Source organism: Sus scrofa, chromosome 1 (genome assembly GCF_000003025.6).
Source record: "Sus scrofa isolate TJ Tabasco breed Duroc chromosome 1, Sscrofa11.1, whole genome shotgun sequence".
In the NCBI taxonomy this organism is placed as follows: Eukaryota; Metazoa; Chordata; class Mammalia; order Artiodactyla; family Suidae; genus Sus; species Sus scrofa.
Genome location: NC_010443.5, coordinates 240218407 through 240239179, shown reverse-complemented (window position 1 = coordinate 240239179; position 20773 = coordinate 240218407). Strand labels below are relative to the sequence as shown.

General features: G+C 47.0%; 1 protein-coding gene across 1 annotated transcript in view; it reads left to right on the top strand.

The window, feature by feature from the left end:
• The window catches only part of GABBR2 (gamma-aminobutyric acid type B receptor subunit 2), a 388449-nt gene that overhangs the window by 256738 nt on the left and 110938 nt on the right, over positions 1 to 20773 (top strand). The window contains exon 8 of the mRNA XM_021066509.1: positions 14845 to 14905. Within this exon, the coding sequence (XP_020922168.1) occupies positions 14845 to 14905 (61 nt within the window). The remainder of the gene's footprint in view (positions 1 to 14844; positions 14906 to 20773) is intronic.

Genomic DNA, 20773 nt, shown 5'->3' with positions numbered 1-20773 from the left:
TTACATGTCATCTTTTTTCTTTCTTTTTCATTAAGTTATATGCATCCATTCATTTTGCTCTTTGTATATTTAATCTGCTGCTTATGATTCTCCCCAGGTCACCTCTGTCTCTCTCGCACACAGATACAAACACACACTGTAATGTATGTAATTAGCACTCGTCCAAGTCTCCTTAAGAAAATTTCTTGAGGCTGTATTTCAGGAGTGGAATTCTGGGTCAGAGGGTATGTGGACACTTAATTGGACAAAGTAGTGCCAGATGCTGCCCAGAATAGCTGCTGTCTCTAAGGCCTCACCAACACCTGCATTATCTGTATTTCTACTTTTTGCCATTCAGTTCATTTAAAGTGACATCATTTTAATTTTTTCTGATCTCTAATGATACGGAGCATCTTTTGTGCGCCTTTTTGCTCTTTTGTAAAATGCTTGTTCATGGAGTTCCCGTCGTGGCGCAGTGGTTAACGAGTCCGACTAGGAACCATGAGGTTGCGGGTTCAATCCCTGGCCTTGCTCAGTGGGTTAAGGATCTGGCGTTGACATGAGCTGTGGTGTAGGTCGCAGATGCGGCTCGGATCCCGCATTGCTATGGCTCTGGCGTAGGCCAGTGGCTACGGCTCCAATTAGACCCCTAGCCTGGGAACCTCCATATGCCACGGGAGTGGCCCTAGAAAAGGCAAAAAGACAAAAATAAAATAAAATAAAATGCTTGTTCATGCTGTGCCCATTTTTCTGATGGTTTGCTGCCTGTATATTGCTGATTTTCAGGAAGGCCATGTCTAATCTGGATAGTAATACCATGTTGATTGTAGACCTTACAAGTCTTCTGTTCTGTCATCTGCCTGTTGACTTTGTCAGGGGTCCTTTGTCTAACAGGAATGCTCAATTTTGATATAATCAAAATAATCATTTTTTTGCCTTATGGTTTGTCCTTTTGAAGTTTGTTAAGGGGTCTTTCCTTGCCCTTAGCTTTTGAAGATATGCGCCTATATTTTCTTCTAATTAAGATTCCTTCCTACATCAAGCTGTTCTTTCTATAAAGGGAATTCTTGGCCCAGCTTTCAGACAATATCTCCCTCCATACCAGGAGAGATTACAACCAAATCGAATGGGGGATCCCAGACCAGAATCCTGGCAGCCTGTCTCCTAGCACAGCGCTCCTTCAGAATCAACTGTCTATAAGTCACGGGTCCTGCTCATTTTTTCTTATTATTTCTCTAATCTGTGCCCTTCTTTCCTCCTGGCCTCCTCCTGCAGTCTGAGCCCCCTGGCCTCACACCTGGACTGATGCGGCACCAGCTGCCTCATTTGAGCCCTCCCCACCCCCCACCCCCCAGGCCAATCTGCAGCTCACCCAGCTTAAACTGAAGATTTCAACAGATTGCAAATTGCGTATCTCAGACTTTCAGGTCTACTGGTCAGCAGTTTGGTGTTCCTTGTGGAGACTAATCTATTTAACAAAAATAGAACATACAGTAAAGCAAGATTAAATATTTCTAATCGTGGGGATGCTTGCATCTGCAAAGGACCAGGAAAGAAGGGAGGTTGGGGGTGGGGGCAGAAAGCTTAGAGGGGGCCTCATTATCTGTGGCTTTAGAGCTACAAAACTCCCTTGACTCAGCCACCCACCCAGGGACCAAGCCAAGACCCCACTTACTGCCAGCCAGATCCTCTCTGCTGGCTGTGTTTTTTTTTTTTTTTTTTTTTTTTGTCTTTTTGCTATTTCTTGGGCCGCTCCCATGGCATATGGAGGTTCCCAGGCTAGGGTCTAATCGGAGCTGTAGCCACCAGCCTACACCAGAGCCACAGCAGCAGGATCTGAGCCGCGTCTGCAACCTACGCCACAGCTCAGGGCAACGCTGGATCGTTAACCCACTGAGCAAGGCCAGGGACCGAACCGCAACCTCGTGGTTCCTAGTCGGATTCGTTAACCACTGCGCCACGACAGGAACTCCCGAAAAGCCATTCTTAACCTCTCCCCTTTCCTCACCCCTCACCTCCCAGCCACCTCTAGGTCCTGTTGATTCCGCCTCCTTCCCATCCTTTGAATCAGGACTTTTCTTCATCTGTGTCACCCTCATCTCTCACTTGGAATCTGCCACAGATTTTAACTGGCTTCCTTGACTCCATCTCGCCCCTGTGACCATCCATTCTCCACATAGCAGCCAAAGTAGCTTTTTTGGTTTTTTTCTTTATGGAGCTGTAATTGACAAATAGGAAGGAATTGTATATATTCTAATCTGGATATTAATACCATGTATATTATATTGAATTGTATATATCCTTCTAATCTGGATATTAATACATCAAAGGGATCCAATTGGATGATGTGATATATTATACACTATAAAATGATCACTATAATCAAGGTAATTAACAGACCTGTCACATCGCAAAGTTCCCATTTTCTTTTTCTTTTCTTCGTGTGTGTGTGTGTGTGTGTGTGTGTGGTGAGAACACTTAAGATCTGTCCCTTAGCAGTGTCAGGTATACACTACAGGAGTTCCCGTCGTGGTTCAGTGGTTAACTCATCGACTAGGACCATGAGGGTTCAATCCTGGCCTTGCTCAGTGGGTAAGGATCCGGCATTGCCGTGAGCTGTGGTGTAGGTTGCAGACGCGGCTCGGATTCGAGTTGCTGTGCCTCTGGCATAGGCAGCTACGGCTCCTATTGGACCCCTAGCCTGGGAACCTCCATATGCCTCGGGAGCAGCCCAAGAAATGGCAAAAAGAAAAAAAAAAGTATACACTACAGTGTTGTTCCCTACAGTTACCAGGCTATGCATTAGACCTCCGAACTTATTCATCCTGCACAACTGGGAGTTTATTCCCTTTGAGTAACATCCCCCCACTGCCCCTACCCCCTGCCACTAGCCACCACCCTTTTATTTTGCGGTTCTATGAGTTTGACTATTACAGAGTCTACGCAGACGTGCTGTCGTGCAGTATTTGTCTTTCTGTGTCCGGCTTATTTCATTTAGCATAATGTCTTCCAGGTCCATCCCGTTGTCACCATGGCAGGATTTCCTTCTTTTTAAAGAACATGTGGGAACTGTTACTTCCTGGTTTACAACCCGTCTGTGGCCCCTGTTTGGATCATGAGGTCCAAAGTCCTGCCATGTGGCTCCTGCCTTCCCTAACTGCTCCCCCTTACCCTCTGTATACCACCCACCAGCCACCTTGTCTTTCTTTTGGTCCTCTGGGGAGTTAAGCTCTCTCTTGCCTCCAGGCCTTTGCATAGCTTTTCCCTTTGCCCAGAATGATCCCTTTCCCATTGGTTCTGCCTGGCTACTCACACTCATTCTTCTCTGACCTCTCCAAGCCATCCCTTCCTCTGTGCTCCCACAACTCTCTGTGCTCACCCTCTCCTGGCAGTTATCACACTACCTAGTAACTGTCTTTTTTTTTTTTTTTTTTTTAACATGTCACCTCCACGAGACTGGGAGCTTCTAGGAAAAGAAAGGACTTTGACTTCCTGAGTCTAGCAGAAGCACGACAAGTCCCAAATACAGTATGTTGCAACTGCTTCCTCATTTTATCTCAGGAAACTTGAGGCCCAGGAGAGGGAGAACATAATTATGAGTACACAGGGAGCTGGTGACAAAACTGAGACTGGAACCCTGAACTTCCTGCTCTAAGTCCAGAGTGCTTCCTCGGTTAATTGGAAAGAAACAGTCTCAGCAAACATCAATCAGCTCAGGCTCCCACTCCCAACAGCCCACAGGGGGGTCTTGGTCTCTCAGTCTGTGGTAACCTCCAGGCCTCCATGATAACCAGCTCCTCTGCCTCAGGCCTCTCCTTGGCTCTCTGGGTCCCCCTCACACTGTGGAGCTAAATGAGCATCTACCCTTGGCCAGTGCCCTTTCTCTCTCCCTTTCGTCTCCTCCATAGCCCTTCCTGAGGAATCCTGCTCCAGTGCCCCCTACACTGGAGAACCTGGTTCATTCAGCTCAATGTGAGTTAACCAACAGTCCTGCCCTCCTGTCCTTCCCAGGACTAGAGGAGGAGAGAGCACTTCTCTGCCCTGGGGCTCCGTCTCAGCAGGAGGTAATTACCGTAGGCAGTTCAGGGTGAGGAAGAAGCTGGGGGCAAGCCCAGGACACCCCCCCCCCGAGGTAGAGGAGGGGCAGGCAGCATTGCCAGGGCACCATTGAGGACCCAAGTGGGGAAAGCCACTTTAGTTGGGAACTGACATGTAGGGCTTCTGCTGAAGAACTGAGTCCTTCCAGGGACCAGTAGACAGGATGAAGTTCCCATCAGAAAAACAGAAACCAAACTAGGTATTTAAACAGTTGGGGAGTTCCCGTCATGGCGCAGTGGTTAACGAATCCAACTAGGAACCATGAGGTTGCGGGTTCCATCCCTGCCTTGCTCAGTGGGTTAACGATCTGGCATTGCTGTGAGCTCTGGTGTAGGTCGCAGACGCGGCTCAGATCCCGTGTTGCTGTGACTGTGGCATAGGCTGGCAGCTACAGCTCCGATTAGACCCCTAGCCTGGGAACTTTCATATGCCGTGGGAATGGCCCAAGAAATGGCAAAAAGACAAATAAATAAATAAACAAATAAACAAACAGATGGTATTTAATACAGGGAGTTGTTAATAGGTGTTGGAAGAAGAAAGGAGTATAAAAGGAATACCGGGGCGGTCCAGAGATACCAACTGCTGGAAAAACAGATATCACTTCTAGACTAGAAGAATGAAAGGAAGAGTGAGGCTTCCAGAACCTGAGAGCTCAGAGGAGAGGCCCACAGAGCTAGTATTCAGACATCTGAGGAAGAGCACTGCCCACCTGCTGCTGGCACCTCGCATAGGGTATAGCAGGATAGCACTGGCAGCAGGACCTGACAGGAACAAGAAAATTGAGATTCCCAAGTCCTTTTCTTCTCTTGCTTTCCACTCTCCCTCAGGTCTGCTATTAGCAGAGCTAACATGTAGTGGGCATCACAGAGCCCAGCAGAGAAGGGCAGCTTGGGGGCTAAGAGATCATAAGTAGTAACAGGCACAAGCCCCTTCTCCAGCTGTTCTCACTCTGACGAAGCCCCTCCCCCACTTCTAAGAAAAGATTCCCACCCACCCCCTTGAGCAGATAAAAAACAAGCATTTTGCATTTCTCTTCAGTTTCACATTCTTGAGGGCACTGGCTTGGCTACTGATGTGCTAGAACCAGCTCCTATAGGCTGCCTAGAGCCAGTTGTGTAATGGCTGATGGCTTGAAATCTGCCTTGGTGGGAATATTTACACCATGGAAATTGGCAGACACCACCTATCAGGACCACTTCCACCCCTCCCCAAAGAGCCAGTTAAACACTCACCAACACATCCTTGACTCCCTCCTCTTCCATCTACCTTCTACTACCCCTACCAGGGCTGCTTAGGACTTATTCTTACCCCTGCAAAGAGTTCATCTTCTGATCAGTGGCTGGTTTTTTCAAAGGCAGGCAGAATAGCATGTGGTTAGAAGCAAGAGCTTGAAATCAGTCATGTCTAAGATGAGTCCTAGTTCTACTGCCTACTACTTACATGACCCTAGGCAACTTTTTTCAGTTTTTCAGCTCCGCAGTTTTTTCATACATAAAATGGAGATAATAATAAAACATAGTTCATCCCACTGAGGTTGGTGTTGAAAATTTATTAATAAAGAACTCCAAAAAAAAAACCCTTTAACATACACAAATGTTTTAGCAGTGCTAAAAATAACTTTATCTCTGTATGTTCTGCAAAGAGAAACCTGAGACCAGAGATGAAAAGGGACCTGCCCCAGGTTCCCTTCCTGGAAAATGGCAGAGCACAGCCTAAATCTACCTCTTCAGACCCCTTGTTCATTGCTCTTTTCATTATTCTAAGTTGAAGGGGAAATGTGCTTATGCTTGCAGAGATCTTTGGCTCTTATTCAGGGAAAACTCTAAGCTGTCAGTAAAAATTAATCTATTCCAAGAGGGAGTAGTATTTTGTTGGTGATGATGTTGCTATTTCTGTCTGTTAAAAATGTGCCTCCTTATAACAGCCTTTCCAAAAAAAGTTTTTAATAAAGTTTTCCTGTTATTAAAATAATGCACACTCATTAGAGGATATTGGAAAATATTGAAAAGTAAAAAGATGAAAAAGCTATAATCCAGGACCAACCAGTGTTGGTTGGGAGTAATTTATTACTTGGTGGGAGGAATTTTTACATAATAACTGTGAACATACTATTTATACGATTTTTATCCTGTCTTTTTTACTTACATATTATATTAGGATAAATAACAGTAGCTGCTGGAATAAAGATATCTCAGAATCTCAGCAAATTAACATAGTAAAAATGTATTTTTCTCTTATGCAAAGTCCAAAGTGGATGCTTCTGGTTGGTGGCCAGCCTCTCTGCATGATTATTCATGGACCCAGGCTCCTTCAACTCATGTCCCCACTGTTCCTTAGGCCTGTTCACTGAGAGATCCTTTGAATCTGGTTGCAGGTGGGCAAGTTGAGGAGTGTGAAGGGTCTCGTGAGAGGTTTTCATGGGCCAGATCTGGCATGCCACAGGCCTATTCTGCCCACATTCCCCTGGCTCGAACTGTCACATGGCTACACCTAAGCATAAGGGTGGTTGGAAAACGCAGTCTAACCATGTGCCCAGGAGGAAAAGAAATGGATTTGGGGAACAACTAGCCAGTGTCTAACACAATCAGAATATCACTTTTTCCAATTTTTTGTATGTTTTGCAATATATGTTCAAGTCTGCATAACCTTGATCAAATCTCCCCTCATTTAAAACCCTTCGGTGGCTCCCCTTGCATTCAGAAATAAGTCTGGCATCCTCGATAAGCCTACAAGGTTCTGTGCAACATGGCATCTGTCCACCTTGCCCCCTCCACTCCATGTTCATCTTCCCCCCACTCACCACTTTCATCTCCACTGGAATTGTTACAGCTCCTCCAATTTCCCAATCTCTTTCCTGCCCTAGGACTTTTGTGCTTACGATTCCTCTTCCCGGGAAGCTCTCCCTTCACGCCCAGCTAACGCCTTCAAGTCTCAGTGCAAATTCCACCTCCCCAGAAAAGCACTCCTTGAGCCCCAGTCTAATTGGGGTCTTGTAGTTCTTTCTTGCAGAGAAAACTTATTATCGTCTGTAATTATATACTTATAAGTGTTCGTTATGTTATTATTATATTAATCTCTGTACCTCCCACCAGACTGCAAGCTGTATGCACTCAAGGACCATGTGGACTTTGTTCAGTCTCTATCGGTGCCTACCTGGCACGTTCCTGACACACGTTCGGTGCTCAACAGTGCTGATTGATTGAATGCTGTGTCATAATGTTTCATCATGTGTCTATCACAGTTTACCTTGCTGTTGCCCTATTTCTTGGATATTTCATTCGTTTCTTCTATGTTGCTCTTCTAAACAAGCTTGACTCTTGTCTCAGAACTGGACGGTGAGAGGGAGTTGGTCTTGCCTGTCTTGGGCCAGCCAGCTCTCTGCTCTTGGTTCCCCTCCTCTCCACTGCACACAACCCTGCTTAGACGACCACTTCCTTTGTGGCTGGTGACCACTTGAACCGTAGGGGCCATCCAATCATGGTCCCTCAGGAAGATGCCTCTCCGTTTACTGCCCACCAGCAGAAGGGCCACGGTGGGCAGGCCACACTTCCCATCCTGCCCCTCCTCTTAACTCCCTGCAAAGCAGCTGCTCCGAACTCAGTGGGTCCATCACACTTTCCTCAAGGCTTAGGCCTATCAGAAGCATTTTTCTGTAAGACAATAGTTTAAGTAGTATGCAAAACATGACTTGTCTCAGAGCCCAAGGGACATGCAGGGGAAAAAAAAAGTATTTTTCACCTTTTCAGAATGTGTGGGTCAATGTCCCCAATTGTTTGGTATTTCTCTTTTATGTCCTGTCATCCCTTGGGAAACTGAAGTCACTTTACTCCTCAACCCTCGTGATGCAGCTCTCTACTCTTTATGGAAAATCTGACCAGCAAGGTAGCCCCCAGATTTTCTCAAACTCCTCATTTTTCATTTGAGACCAGTGTTATCTGGGGGAAGGGCTGGCAGCAGAACAGTCCAAGGTGGGCTTGGATCCTCTGCACAGACAGTGATGAGCTGACCAGCCTCGCCCATCACTCTTCGGCTTCTGTCTCCTTAGAGACTTGGCTGCCGGTGTGACCCGTCAGGGCTGTTCTTGTTTCTCCACAGCCCAAATCAAACGCTCAGCTGAACATGCTTGCTCACACCTCCCAAAGACACACAGGACTGCCCAGAGACAAGAGCGTGGTTTGAGCCGTGTTAAGGACAGAGCCCCTTCCCTAAATGCACTGTGTCGGCAGAGACTCCATCTCTCTGCAGGCCCAGGGCTCCGTGAGATGAGGCTGAGCCAAGTGAGTCTTCCCTCTGTGTGGCCTCCAGCTCCGGCCCAACGTCAGATCATTTTTCAGGGCAGGGCATTCCTACCCTTGCTGTGAAATCGAAAGAGACAAAAAATTTTTTTGCAATGTAGGACTTGACCTGAACAATTCATCAACTATTGTTAGAATACATTTCACTCATGCTTAGCAGTGAAACCTGAAGGATGAACAATGGAAACAGAATTAATTTTTCTAAGAGGAAGCCACTGAATCCTACTGACTGCTGAGTCCTTAGTGTACATTTTACCCTCCACTGATGTTTCCGGGGATTCCGAACTGGTGGGATTTTGCTAACTCAGATTACCTGGAGGATCAGACGAGTTAACCTTTCTGTGTGACAACTCTGGGTTATGCCTTTTTCATAATGGTCTCCTTTAATTCTCACAAATAATACTGAGAAGTCGATATTGTTCTTCCTGTTTTTTAAGTAGGAGAAAGGATGCTCAGAAACACTCAATGACTATCCAAGGTCACACTGATGGCAGATTTACTCTCGTTGGGCAATTGCAGAAACTTGAGGTTTTTTTCCATATGTTATCCTGTGCGTTCCGAAGATTCCTCCAAAAGAGAAAATGCAGCTTTATGGCTCCCAATTCCAACCTGAACTGTTGGTTTAGATCAGCTGTTATGAAACAGACTGCTCTCTTTGACATTAGCAACATCTCTTAAAGGGAAAAGAAAAATCCTTGTAAATTATCCAGTTGGGGTTTTACCTCCATTATTTTCTTTGCCTTCCAAATCAGCTCTGTGGTCATTCTTGTAAACTCCTTGGAAGTTCAACTCCATTATCAATCAGCATGCAGTCAAGAAAGTAGAAAGCACTTCAGGCCTTTCAGAAGGAGATTTAATACAGGGGTCGGGTTACACCTTTGTTGGAAGGGATGGAGGAGCAATTCAGGTAGGCACTGTCACCAGAGACACGTATTTACAGAAAACAACCAAGCCCCTTAGGCTGGATGAGCAGGAAGGGGAATGGTGTGGCCGTTGCCCCTGACATGCCTGCAGTGCTTTCTGTTTCCTTGACTGCATAGTGATTGATAATGGATCCTAGCTTCCAAGGAGTTTATAAGTGACCACAAAGCAGATTGGGAATACAAATAAGATCATCAAGACCCATGCACACTGGCCTCTGAGGCTCCTGCTGCTGCTGTTTCTGCTATTGGGACCCCATCACTAGCCACTGAGCAGTCAGCCCAGAGCCCCCCTGCACATACTGACAGTGCAGAGCTGCTGGGGCCCATGGACACCTGCAGTCACTCAGCTCCTGCTGCTGCAACCAAAGCAGGAAAAAAAATAGCTTTTCCCTTATGCACACTTCTAATCCCCTGTGAATGCTTCTCATTAGCAGAGCCTAAATGGAAACCAGCTGGCAAGGGCTTCTGGGAAGTGTGGTTTCCAGGCTGTGGGCCCCTGCGACACAGAGGACATCGAAGAGTGAGTGTAGACTGTGAGCCAACACGCAGGGATCAGCCACCACCCCAGCCAGAGTTATCCACCTCCCCTGCTTTGGAATTTAATGCATCACATGGATTGGTCCCAAGTGCGTGTGATGATCCTTGGTTACAGGCCTGGGATATACATAAGGAATATGTATGTGGGGAGAAGAGCAAAAAATAATCCCACTCAAGCTGGGATTTTCGAAACCAAAGCTGGCCTGGCTCCCTGGCTGAGATGCCAGGCCACAGCATAACTGAAGAGTCTGGTTGCCTAGGGGCCTCACTCGGAATCCATCACCTCTGTTCCCACTGCCTTAGCACTCTGGCTCCTTTCAGGCAGCAGAAAAGAGATCCTAACAATGACCTCTGATGGCAGGTGTCGTAGGTGGGGTTACTCGGGAAACAGACGCTGAGACAAAGGTTCACACACAGGAAGTTTATCAGGGAGGCTCTCAGGAGCCAAACTTGGAAGGGAGGACGCGGAGCAGGATAAGGCAGAGGGACGAGTTGAACTGGGGAAGCAGCAGCAGCCGCAGCCTCAGCCACCCCATGGGGACCTCTGGAGCCCATGGCCCTTCACAGCTGCCCTGAGGTGAGGCAAGGGGTTTCCAGCTACTGTGTCCTTTCACCTTGACCCCAGGCTGTCCTGTAGGTTGCCCCTAGGGAAGGTCGTGACCTTAAGTGGCACAGCTCCTCTTGTGTGCAAAGCAACCCACCAGCAGCCAAGATGCTGGAGAAAGAAGTGCGTCCCCCCGAAAGGAGCATCTGGTCGTACACCACAGGGCCCAGCACCCAGGATGGCAGGAGGAGAAGAGAGGCCTCTGCTACTCAGGCCACAGTGCTCAGCCACCTTGGCGATGCACCCTGAGCGGGTCACCACCTTACCCTAAGCTGCTGTCACCTCAGCTGGATTACCGGTGCCTGAGCCTCTGGTGTCTCTGTTTCCATTTTCTCTCAACAGTCAGAGCCATCAGCTCAGATCTTAAATCAGATCGTATTACTGCCTTGCTTAACCTCCGCTGACCCCAGGGCTCTTCCCTGCAATTAGCCTTCCCTCCAGGACCCCATCCAGGCCCCCAGGGCCCACCTACCTGCCGGCTCCCTCACTGCGCTCCCCCTGCCAGACTTTTCTATTCATTCCCACCTGGGGCCCTTTGTCCTGGCCTTTCCCTTTCCCTGGAGTAGCCTTGCTTACGTGGTCACTTCTGCAGTGAGATCTTTCCTCGCCACACGGTGAACTCACTCCCCTTACCCAGGCACTCCCTTTTGATTTTCCTCCCAGCACTCTTCACCAAAAACCATCTTATTCAGGGAGTTCCCATCATGGCACAGCAGAAAAGAATCCAACTGGACCATGAGGTTGCGGGTTCAGTCCCTGGCCTTGCTCAGTGGGTTAAGGTTCCAGCCTTGCTGTGAGCTGCGGTGTAGGTCACAGACTCGGCTCGGATCTGGCAGTGCTGTGGCTGTGGGTGGGTCGGTGGCTGCAGCTCCGATGAGACCCCTAGCCTGGGAACCTCCATATGCCACGATGCGGCCCTAAAAAAAAGGACAAAAAGACAAACAAACAAACAAACAAATGATCTTATTCATTTATTGGTGAACATGTTTTGCCTGTCTCTCCTAATAAAGCTCTTAAACTGAATCATTTTGTTGTACCGCAGAAATTATCACAACACTGAATCAACTGTACTTCAAGAAAACTTTAAAAAATGAAAAAAACATATATATAAAGCTCTCAGAGAGCTCTTTCTCAGGGCAGATAAATATCTGTGGAAGGTCCTGTGAGTTGGTCATCATGCTGACACGGAGGACCTCCATCAGGCAGAGTTTCATGTGTCACCTGATTGCCTTATGGGCTTCCTTACCCATGTCCAGTCTTATCAAGGTTGGCTTGGCTGGAACAGGGGTCCCATCCAGTCAGCCATGGTCAAGGTAGCCAAGTGATGTCATTGGTCAAACCCAAAGATGCTGTGGTCACAACCTCAGGAAAGAATTCGTGTTGCATCTTCCTCAGAAGGGGGCTTCACAGGAGTTCCCATCGTGGCTCAGTGGTTAACGAATCCAACTAGGAACCTTGAGGTTGTGGGTTCGATCCCTGGCCTTGCTCAGTGGGTCAAGGATCTGGTATTGCCGTGAGCAGTGGTGTAGGTTGCAGATGCAGCTTGGATCTGGCATTGCTGTGTCTGTGGCGTAGGCCTGTGGCTACAGCTCTGATTCGACCCCTGGCCTGGGAACCTCCATATGCCGCGGGATACGCCCAAGAAATGGCAAAAAGACAAAAAAAAAAAAAAAAAAGAAGAAGAAGGGGGCTTCACAGAGCTTCACAGCTCCTCCCTGGCACAGACCCTCAGTTGAACATACATTGGCCCATGTGGTTTGGGAACTCGGTCACTTGGGAGCTGATGCTTCTGAGCAGTGAAGCCACTTTGGATTAGGGCCCAACAGTTTACCCCTTTGCCAGCTGAAATCATGTGATGTTGAAAAATCTCTTCCCAAAGGTTGGAAAGCTTCCTGGTGCTTGAAATCTTTTTTTATTTCAGCTCTCTGCTGTTAAATGTGTTTAAATAAAAATTAGTAGTGTCATTTATTGAGTATCTGTTAAAGACCAGGAGCTGTGCTGGGTCCCTAACTCAGATGTGCAGGAACTTGCCCAAGGGGACCCCCGAACCCAGGTTTGTGATACTCAGGCGCTGGCCTCCTTCCACTGCATTACCTGAAAAATTAAGGAGATAGGCGCTACTGTGAGTAAAAATAGTTACTGTGAGAAAAATAAGACATGACAAGTCTTGCTTCAAAGATGGACTAATTAGTTTTATTTAAAAAGCAAAGGGGGAAAGAAAACAAAAAATAAAGGGAGATTCGTTCTCACTTCCACCCTCTAGTCCACTCCGGTGTTATTCCATCCAAACTTTGAATACCGTTCTATATACTTTTTAATTTAACTAGTACAGATTCTGCAGAATTTGTCCCCATTTTATATCTAGAAGTCTTTGGGGTGCATCAGAGCTTGGCCGGAGATGGGTGAATTAGTTAGATCTCCACCTGTGTCAAACAAAGAAATGTCCTGTGGACAATATCTACATCTTTTCCGCCCTTGCAAAATGGTCCATTTGCATAAAAGTGATCCTTTTGGAGAATGTTCTGTGTTTTTCAATCATCTCTAGAGATAAAATCACAGCTCCTGTCTCACCTTACATTGAAGTGTTTTCACACTCCAGGGAATTGCTTACTGTCACCTGAATATAGAATTTGGTGGGCGTTCGTTTCAAACTGATACTACTGGCAGCTATCTTCAGGATTTCAAAAAGGTGTCAAAGTGGCCTTAGGAGGTGTTTCTCATTCTGAGAACAGGTTGAGTAATTCTCTTTGTTCTGAAAGCCTAAGGCCCCGAGACTTTGGGTTTCCACTCAGGGAAGACACGTACTTTCTGACGCTCTCTCTCAAGAATTGAGCAGGATTTGTGGTTTTGTCTGTGCTGTTACTTGATGATGCAAGATGTATGCATAAAGCAGTGTTTTGTTTGTTTGTTTTTGCCTTTTTTAGGGCTGCACCTACGGCATATGGAAGTTCTCAGGCTAGGGGTCAAATCGGAGCTGAAGCTGCCTGCCTACACCACAGCTCACAGCAACACCAGATCCCAGATCCTTAACCCATTTAGTGAGGTCAGGGATCAAACCCACATCCTCATGGATCCTAGTCAGATTCGTTTCTACCGAGTCGTGACGGGAATTCCTAAAGCGGTGTACCTTAAGATGATTTCTTCTCCTACTTTCACATTAATGGAAAGAAAAGAAGAAATTTATTTCTGAATCAGAAACAATATGCTGTAGTGAAATTGCACAGACATTAAAATCAAACTGGGATCTGACTCAGCAGCCTCACTTACAATGACCTTGGCATAACCTCCTTCAACCTCAGTTTTTTGATACGTAAAATCAGGATCACTCCCCTTTCCACTCAAGCTTGTCATAAAGATTCATTGGTATAATGTGTGTCAATTTCCTTGCATGGGAGTTCCCATCGTGGCTCAGCAGAAATGAACCTGACTAGTATCTGTGAGGACGCAGGTTCAATCCCTGGCCTCGCTCAGTGGGTTAAGGACCCACCGTTGCTATGAGCTGTGGTGTAGGTCACAGATGCAGCTTGGATCTGGCGTTGCTGTGGCTCTGGCGTAGGCCAGCAGCTATAGCTCCGATTAGACCCCTAGCCTGGGAATCTCTATATGCCTCGAGTACAGCCCTAAGGGACAAAAAATAAAAAATAAATAAAATTTCCTTGCATAAATTTTAGGTGGACCATAAATAGGCAAGGAGAGACCACACCCTCTTTACGTTCCTGGTTTATTTAGCCCAGCATATGGAATCTGAGTATCAGCCAAGAAGGCCCGTGCAACAGATGACACTGTCTTTAACCCCCAGGGTTCCTAATGAGGGGTTTTCAGCTGCCTGTGACATGAGTCAGGTCTCACTGGCTCAAGAAGCTTAATTTTGTACTGCCCCATAGCCCAGTTATAATTAGGGCCGATGTCACCACCCAGGAAAAAACTTAAACATTTTCTGTCCGTAAAAAGAAATACGAGCGGACCTCTAGCCCCCTTCGGTTCCTGCAGCCACACGGCCTCAGCAAAACCTAGCATCTTTATGGGCAGAGCACGAGAGCAGGGCCAGGGCCAGGCTCCAAGGGCTTCCTCTCTTCCTCCATCTTCCAACACCCTGGAAGACCTTATCCTGAGATACCACAGGGCACATGGGTATTTAATAAATAGTCATGATGATAATGATGATACATATTTCGGCTTTAGTTTATACGTGTTGGTCCCATTATTGATTTTTATGCTCCTTAAATTAAAGTCACAACCAGTTTTAAAACAATTAGTTTAATTTCGCATCTGTGGCCCAGCGGGAGTCTATTCTTACTCCAATAGTAATAATTGCATTGTACAATTAATGACTTTCAGTTGAGATGAGTAGTGTGTGGGCTAATATGGCATTTCTTCTTTGTCCTTGTTTGTTTTGTTTTGCTTTTAGGGTCAAGTTGTATTCCGGAACGGGGAGAGAATGGGGACCATCAAATTTACTCAATTTCAAGGTAGGCCTTTGGATACTTATTCTTTCTAGTTGGCAAATTCTGAATTCAGGGATCTTGTGTTTGTGCAATAAAATACATCAAAAGGAATGAGAGTACGATGTTCCAGATAAGAGAAAGCAGACTCAACAGAAGACACTTCTCTGTGAAAACATTAGTTTCAACTTATTTAGACTATTTTTTCTCAACTGCGTTGTTTCTCAGGCCTATTCAGTCTTTCCACATGACTCAAGCTTATGAAAGTATGGGGAGTGGCAATTAAGTCGGTGCCAATATTCAGAGCAATCTTGCATTGTTTTAGTTTTTAATTATAGAAATTTTCAAACAGACTCTGAAGCTGAGAGAATAGCATAGTGAACCCCGTGTACCCATCACCCAGCTTCAACTGTTTTCACCATTTTGCCAGTCTCGATTTATCTTGTCACACCCCATCCCCAACTGTCCCCCCTCTTTTTTTTTTTTTTTTTTTTTTTTTTTTTGTCTTTTTGCCATTTCCTGGGCCGCTCCTGTGGCATATGGTGGTTCCCAGTCTAGGGGTCGAATCGGAACTATAGCCGCCGGCCTACACCACAGCCACAGCAACACGGGATCTGAGCCACATCTGTGACCTACACCACAGCTCACGGCAAGGCCGTATCCTTAACCCACTGAGCAAGGCCAGGGGTCGAACCCGCAACCTCATGGTTCCTAGTCGGATTCGTTAACCACTGAGCCACGACGGGAACTCCTGTCCCCCCTTTTTGCTGTAATGTTTTAAAGCTGCTCCCAGACGTTATCTCATTTCAGTCTATGAATACTGGAGTATGCATTTCTGCTAGATAAGGACTTTTTAAAAAAAACATAACAACAATACTATTATCACACCCAGCATTTAACAAGTTTTAATATGTTTTATTCCCTGTCTGTGTTGATCCTCTAAGTATCTCAAAAATGACTACGTAGTTGGTTCATTAGGGAGTCCACACAAGGGCCACTCATTGCATCTGGTCGATGTGTCTCTTTATTCCCTTTGAATCTATAGTCATCCCACACACACTATTTACAGGCCATTTGTTTTTTGTTTTGTTTTGTTTTGTTTTGTTTTAAGAAAACAGATCATTTGTCAGAGTTGGAAGGGACCTCATCAACCATTCAGACCCAGTTCCTTGTGGAATGAGGAGGAAACCGAGGCCCAGAGAGGGACAGTGACCTGTCAGAGCCTCAGGCATCTGTGAGGAGCTGGGCTGGGTGTCCCACCAGGGGAACCTCGGTTCAGCCCAGCGTGGTTGTAGGGTTGTTAGCCAGAACCATGAGACGGACCATTCATTAATGCAGTTTTTCAGCATCTAGATGTTTCTGGAAAAATCCAGATACAAGAGCTGTGCCTTCTGTGTCCACTCACTTTTAGCAGGTCCCTGAGTCATCCAGGGGAAAGCAAGAAATGAAATCGAGTTATTCAGATTCATTCAGACAAACCCCGACCGGTTCAGATCAGTCAGGAGAGGTGTGCTCCGGTACTGAGGCTCCACCATGCAGTCTCGTAGATTTACCCATTTATCTTCCCGTGGCAGGTAATTGAAACGCATGTCAGCTCTCTGGCGTGCACAAAAAGATGTAATTTTAGGCAAACGTAATTATTTTCCCATTTGTTAAGTCTTACTTCTTCATTGGCTGAACAAAGTAAGCATCTTGGCAAAGATACTTACTTTTTTTTTTTTTTTTTTTTTTGAGTGATTGCAACTAAATTCTCTTGTCACATTTCCAGTTCTCCAGTTATCTACTTCTAGGAGAATATTTTGTAAAATATTGATTGGCCAATCACAGCTACAAGTGCATGCCAATTTTATTGCCTTTTTTTCCTGAATGTTAGGATTAGACACCAACTCCAGTGACTGGTTTTAGGCATTAGTAAGGAAAGCAGTGTAGCAAACAGTAGTGCAAAGGTGGGTTTGAAGCACCAGTTGAGCTCAAGTCACTGTGGAACATTAAGCGAGTGACTTCACCTCTCTGAGCCTCGATGTTCTCATCTGTAAACTCGGGATGTGATCCTCCTGCCTTCTCGGGATGTGGAAAGAACTAGATGAGATAACACGTGCATGTATTTCTCATTCAGCAAGAAGTAACAATTATAATTAGCATTGAGTCAAAAATGATGACACTTTCCTGGGGGCAAATCCACATTTTCTTGGTGTGTTGCAACCCCCGGGTGTCTTTTTGTCTGCTTACCCCTTACAGCTGCTCCCAGCGCTTAATGACATGTAGGGGGTCATGTGGGGCAGGGCCTTCAAGATGATCTTGTCCCACAACTTCATGGTGTAAATGGGGAAACCGAGTCCCAGGGAAGGGAGGTGTTCCCCCCAAGGACACCCAGCTGGCTGGTGGCAGAGCAAGGCCTGGACTTTGACGTCCCCTGGTGGCAGCTTCCGCGTGCTCACATGCACCCCGTGCCCAAGTGTCCTCCCTGTGCCACCTTTGCGTCTAGCTTTTGTTGACTCTCAGGGCTGGGCCCCTCAGATACTCCTGTTTACATTTTTTTAAAACAGATATTGATCCTTTCGGCAGAGGGATGCTGTGCTGGGGGCATGTTCACATCAGCACACCAGTTAGTTTACCAGATTCATAGAGTCTCAGAGGTGTCTGGCTGCCAGGATAGGGGGCACTGAATTACTGTCATCCTATTTCAGAAGGGAAACTGAGGCTCAGACATGGGAAAGGACTTGCTGTAGGACAGTAAGTTCATTCTTTCTTTTCTCTGTGCTCATGGTTCCCTGCTGGTCCAGACTCTGTCTTCTGGGACCTTCCAGGAATTTGCCCAGATGATGCTGTCCCTCATCTTGGGGTTACTAGATCCTAAATTGCCTCATGCCATTGACCTCGCAAAAGACTTCTAAGAGGGAGTCACCAGGCTGTTTTCTGCCATGCCCTCTGTCTCCCTCTCTGTTTCTCTCGCCCTCGCTCCTTGCCCTCTTTTGAGAGGGAACAGTGGAAGAGCAGAGCTGACCCACAAACAGCCAGCCCCAGCAGTGGGCTCCCTTTGCAGGGTCTGCTCCTGGGCTCACACCTGGGCGGTCTCAGTGCTCACTGGCAGGATCTTGGAAATTGGCCCATCCCACCCTCCCTCTGAAGACCTTGAAAGATGCTTTTTTGGCTTCTCATTTGCAGAGTTCCTGGTGCCTTCTAAACCCTTTTATCTGTAGTAGAGGAGGCATTTTGCAAGAGGCTCTATTAACTTCTTTGCAGAACTAAAATACAAATTAGTTGGAAATGGGAGGCAGTTTGGGGAAGAAGACTAAAGAAGCCAGGAATCCATGGTCCTGCTCCACTTTTTGATCCATATTTGTAGGATTGGTATCACAAGGGCCTGGCACACAGTAGGCCCCCGATGTACAAGCTTATTGAATTAATGTGAAGCAAAAGACCTGGATTCAAGCCCTTGCTCTGAAGTTTACCAGCAGTGGGATCCTGAGCAAGTCACTTTATCTCCCTAAGCCTCAGTTTCCTCCTCGGGAAAACGGGATGACACTAATGCCAGCCCTGCCTGTCTCTCCTGAAGCTGGTGTGAGAGCCAAGTGAGAGTTTGTTCTATTAACCCTCAGGTCCCGAGATGCTAGCCACATGCTGTCTAGCTCGGGCTGGCTCTTGGTAAATGTTTACTGAACTGGTGAGTGACAGAGCTTGTGGAAGTTTGAGCGCGTGCTCATTTCCTTGTGGTTTCCAGCGACTTGAGTCAGGGCAGAATACCTGGCAAACAGCAGTTCATCTGTTTGACAACAGAAACGTGGACTGAAGCTACTTCACATTGGTGGCCATTGTTGTTCTAGGCTGGAGAAACAACCCGTTTTGCAAATTTAAGAGTGCTGGGTAGACAGAACTACTCTAAAGAGTGTGCAGGGCTAGTGCCATGGTCCCTCTTGAGGCTGAGACATTTTGAATCCAGAGGGGGTCTCAGAGCCCAAATCATGACCTTCCGCTCTCCCAGCTTCCCTCCATTTACTCAATTTTCAAGGCTTCCCAGAGCCTGTGCCTCACAACAAGCCCCTATAAAATGGGAACCGGAGTTCCCGTCATGGCGCAGTGGAAATGAACCCGACTAGGAACCATGAGGTCACGGGTTCGATCCCTGGGCTCATTCAGTGGGTTAAGGATCTGGCATTGCCATGCACTGTGGTGTAGGTCACAGACACGGCTCGGACCCCGCATTACTGTGGCTGTGGCGTAGGGTAGGTGTGGATGCCGTCCGCTTCCCCCATCCATGATTCCAACAAGCATCTTATTAAGAGTGTCTGCACAGAGAGCAGGATGGATATTCAGGGGGTTGATGCTTCCAGGGCAGCTCTCAGTTTGGTCTCCTCTGTCTCCAGAGGTCCCCATGGGGTTGAGCCTCAGTTGGCCTCTCAGAAACCGGTGCATTAAGGCACCTTGCCCTGGCTCCCTTCCCTTCCCTGTCTGCCGCCTCTCTCCCCCATCAGTGGGTTCGAGAGTCACCGCCCAGATAAAGTGCATGCATTCTTACTCTCCTCTCAGGCACCATTCTGAGGAAGCCCCGTGGTGGTAAGTAAGGCAGGTAGTAGCAGCCCCTCAGCCCCACACTTTGGGTGCAGCGGGCACCCAACTGCCTCTCTCAACTTCAAGTTCGGTACCCCTCCCCCATGCCATCACTGACTTCCACCAAACCACACGTAGATGAGCATGAATACTAGGGAATTGGCTTTTTTTTCCCCCAAGAGAAAAAAGAACGCATGTTACTAACGAAGTCTAAACATGGCTCAGAATTTGCAGCAGGGAAGGAAGTTGAGTGAAGCCATGATTAGAGCCTTGTTTCTGCTGTTCTTGGTGAAATCTCAGCATCTGCTGCTCTAACTCACCATCCCTGCCTTCATTAGGCCTGTTTGTAAGAATCTCAGTGAATGATAATCTGCTTGAATTTCCCCCTGCTTCTGTGCAGCATAAAGGACTCAGACTTTGGAGTTCTATACTTTAGCACCTGATTTGAAGGGATGGGGTCTCCCACCGCCCTCATAACATAGTTGTCATTCAGAAGGTACCTAGTGGAATGTAGGCTTGTCCTCCCCATTTGCAGACAGTAATTACCATTTGGTCTTCAGGGTAAGAGATACGGTTCTATTCAGGCACATTTCCTAAGCATCTGCCAGGCGCCTTTACCAAGTCCTCTGGGGAAGCCAAGTTGAATAAGATACAGTCCCTACCCCCACCTCAGGGGCTTCATAATCTCTCTGGCCAGGTGCCAGTGCCTATACAAGCTGGAAGATAATTTCCTACAACCTACTAGAAAACTTTCAGAGCTACTTGACTCCAGTTTGAGACTCTTAAGGCTGATTTTTAATATCCTTTTCCTTTTGTTAGGCATATATTGCGGCTGTCCTCACAAAGCCATGGCTCTAGAAAGGCCAGTTTGTAGTTAAGAGAGAAGACAGGAGCTCTCATCATGGCTCAGCAGTTAACAAGCCTGACTAGCATCCATGAGGACGTGGGTTCGATCCTTGGCCTCGCTCAGTGGGTTAAGGATCCGGCATTGCCATGAGCTCTGGTGTAGTTTGCAGACGCAGCTCGGATCTGGTGTTGCTGCAGCTCTGGCATAGGCTCCTGGCTACAGCTCCAATTGGACCCCTAGCCTGGGAACCTCCATATGCCATGGGTGCGGCCCTAAAAAGCAAAAAAAAAAAAAAAAAAGGGCGAAGACATAGTCCACTAAACTGCAGAATACACCACCAGGGCTGTGAGTCAGCAGGAATGGAAGGACACCCATGAATGTGGGCTCTTTCAGGCTGGATATCTGACCCTGACCTTGATACCTCCCAGCCTTCATGATCCAGGGCTTACCTTTCAGGGAGCTCAAGAAGGTGGCTTGGGAGACAGAATTATTTAGCAGAT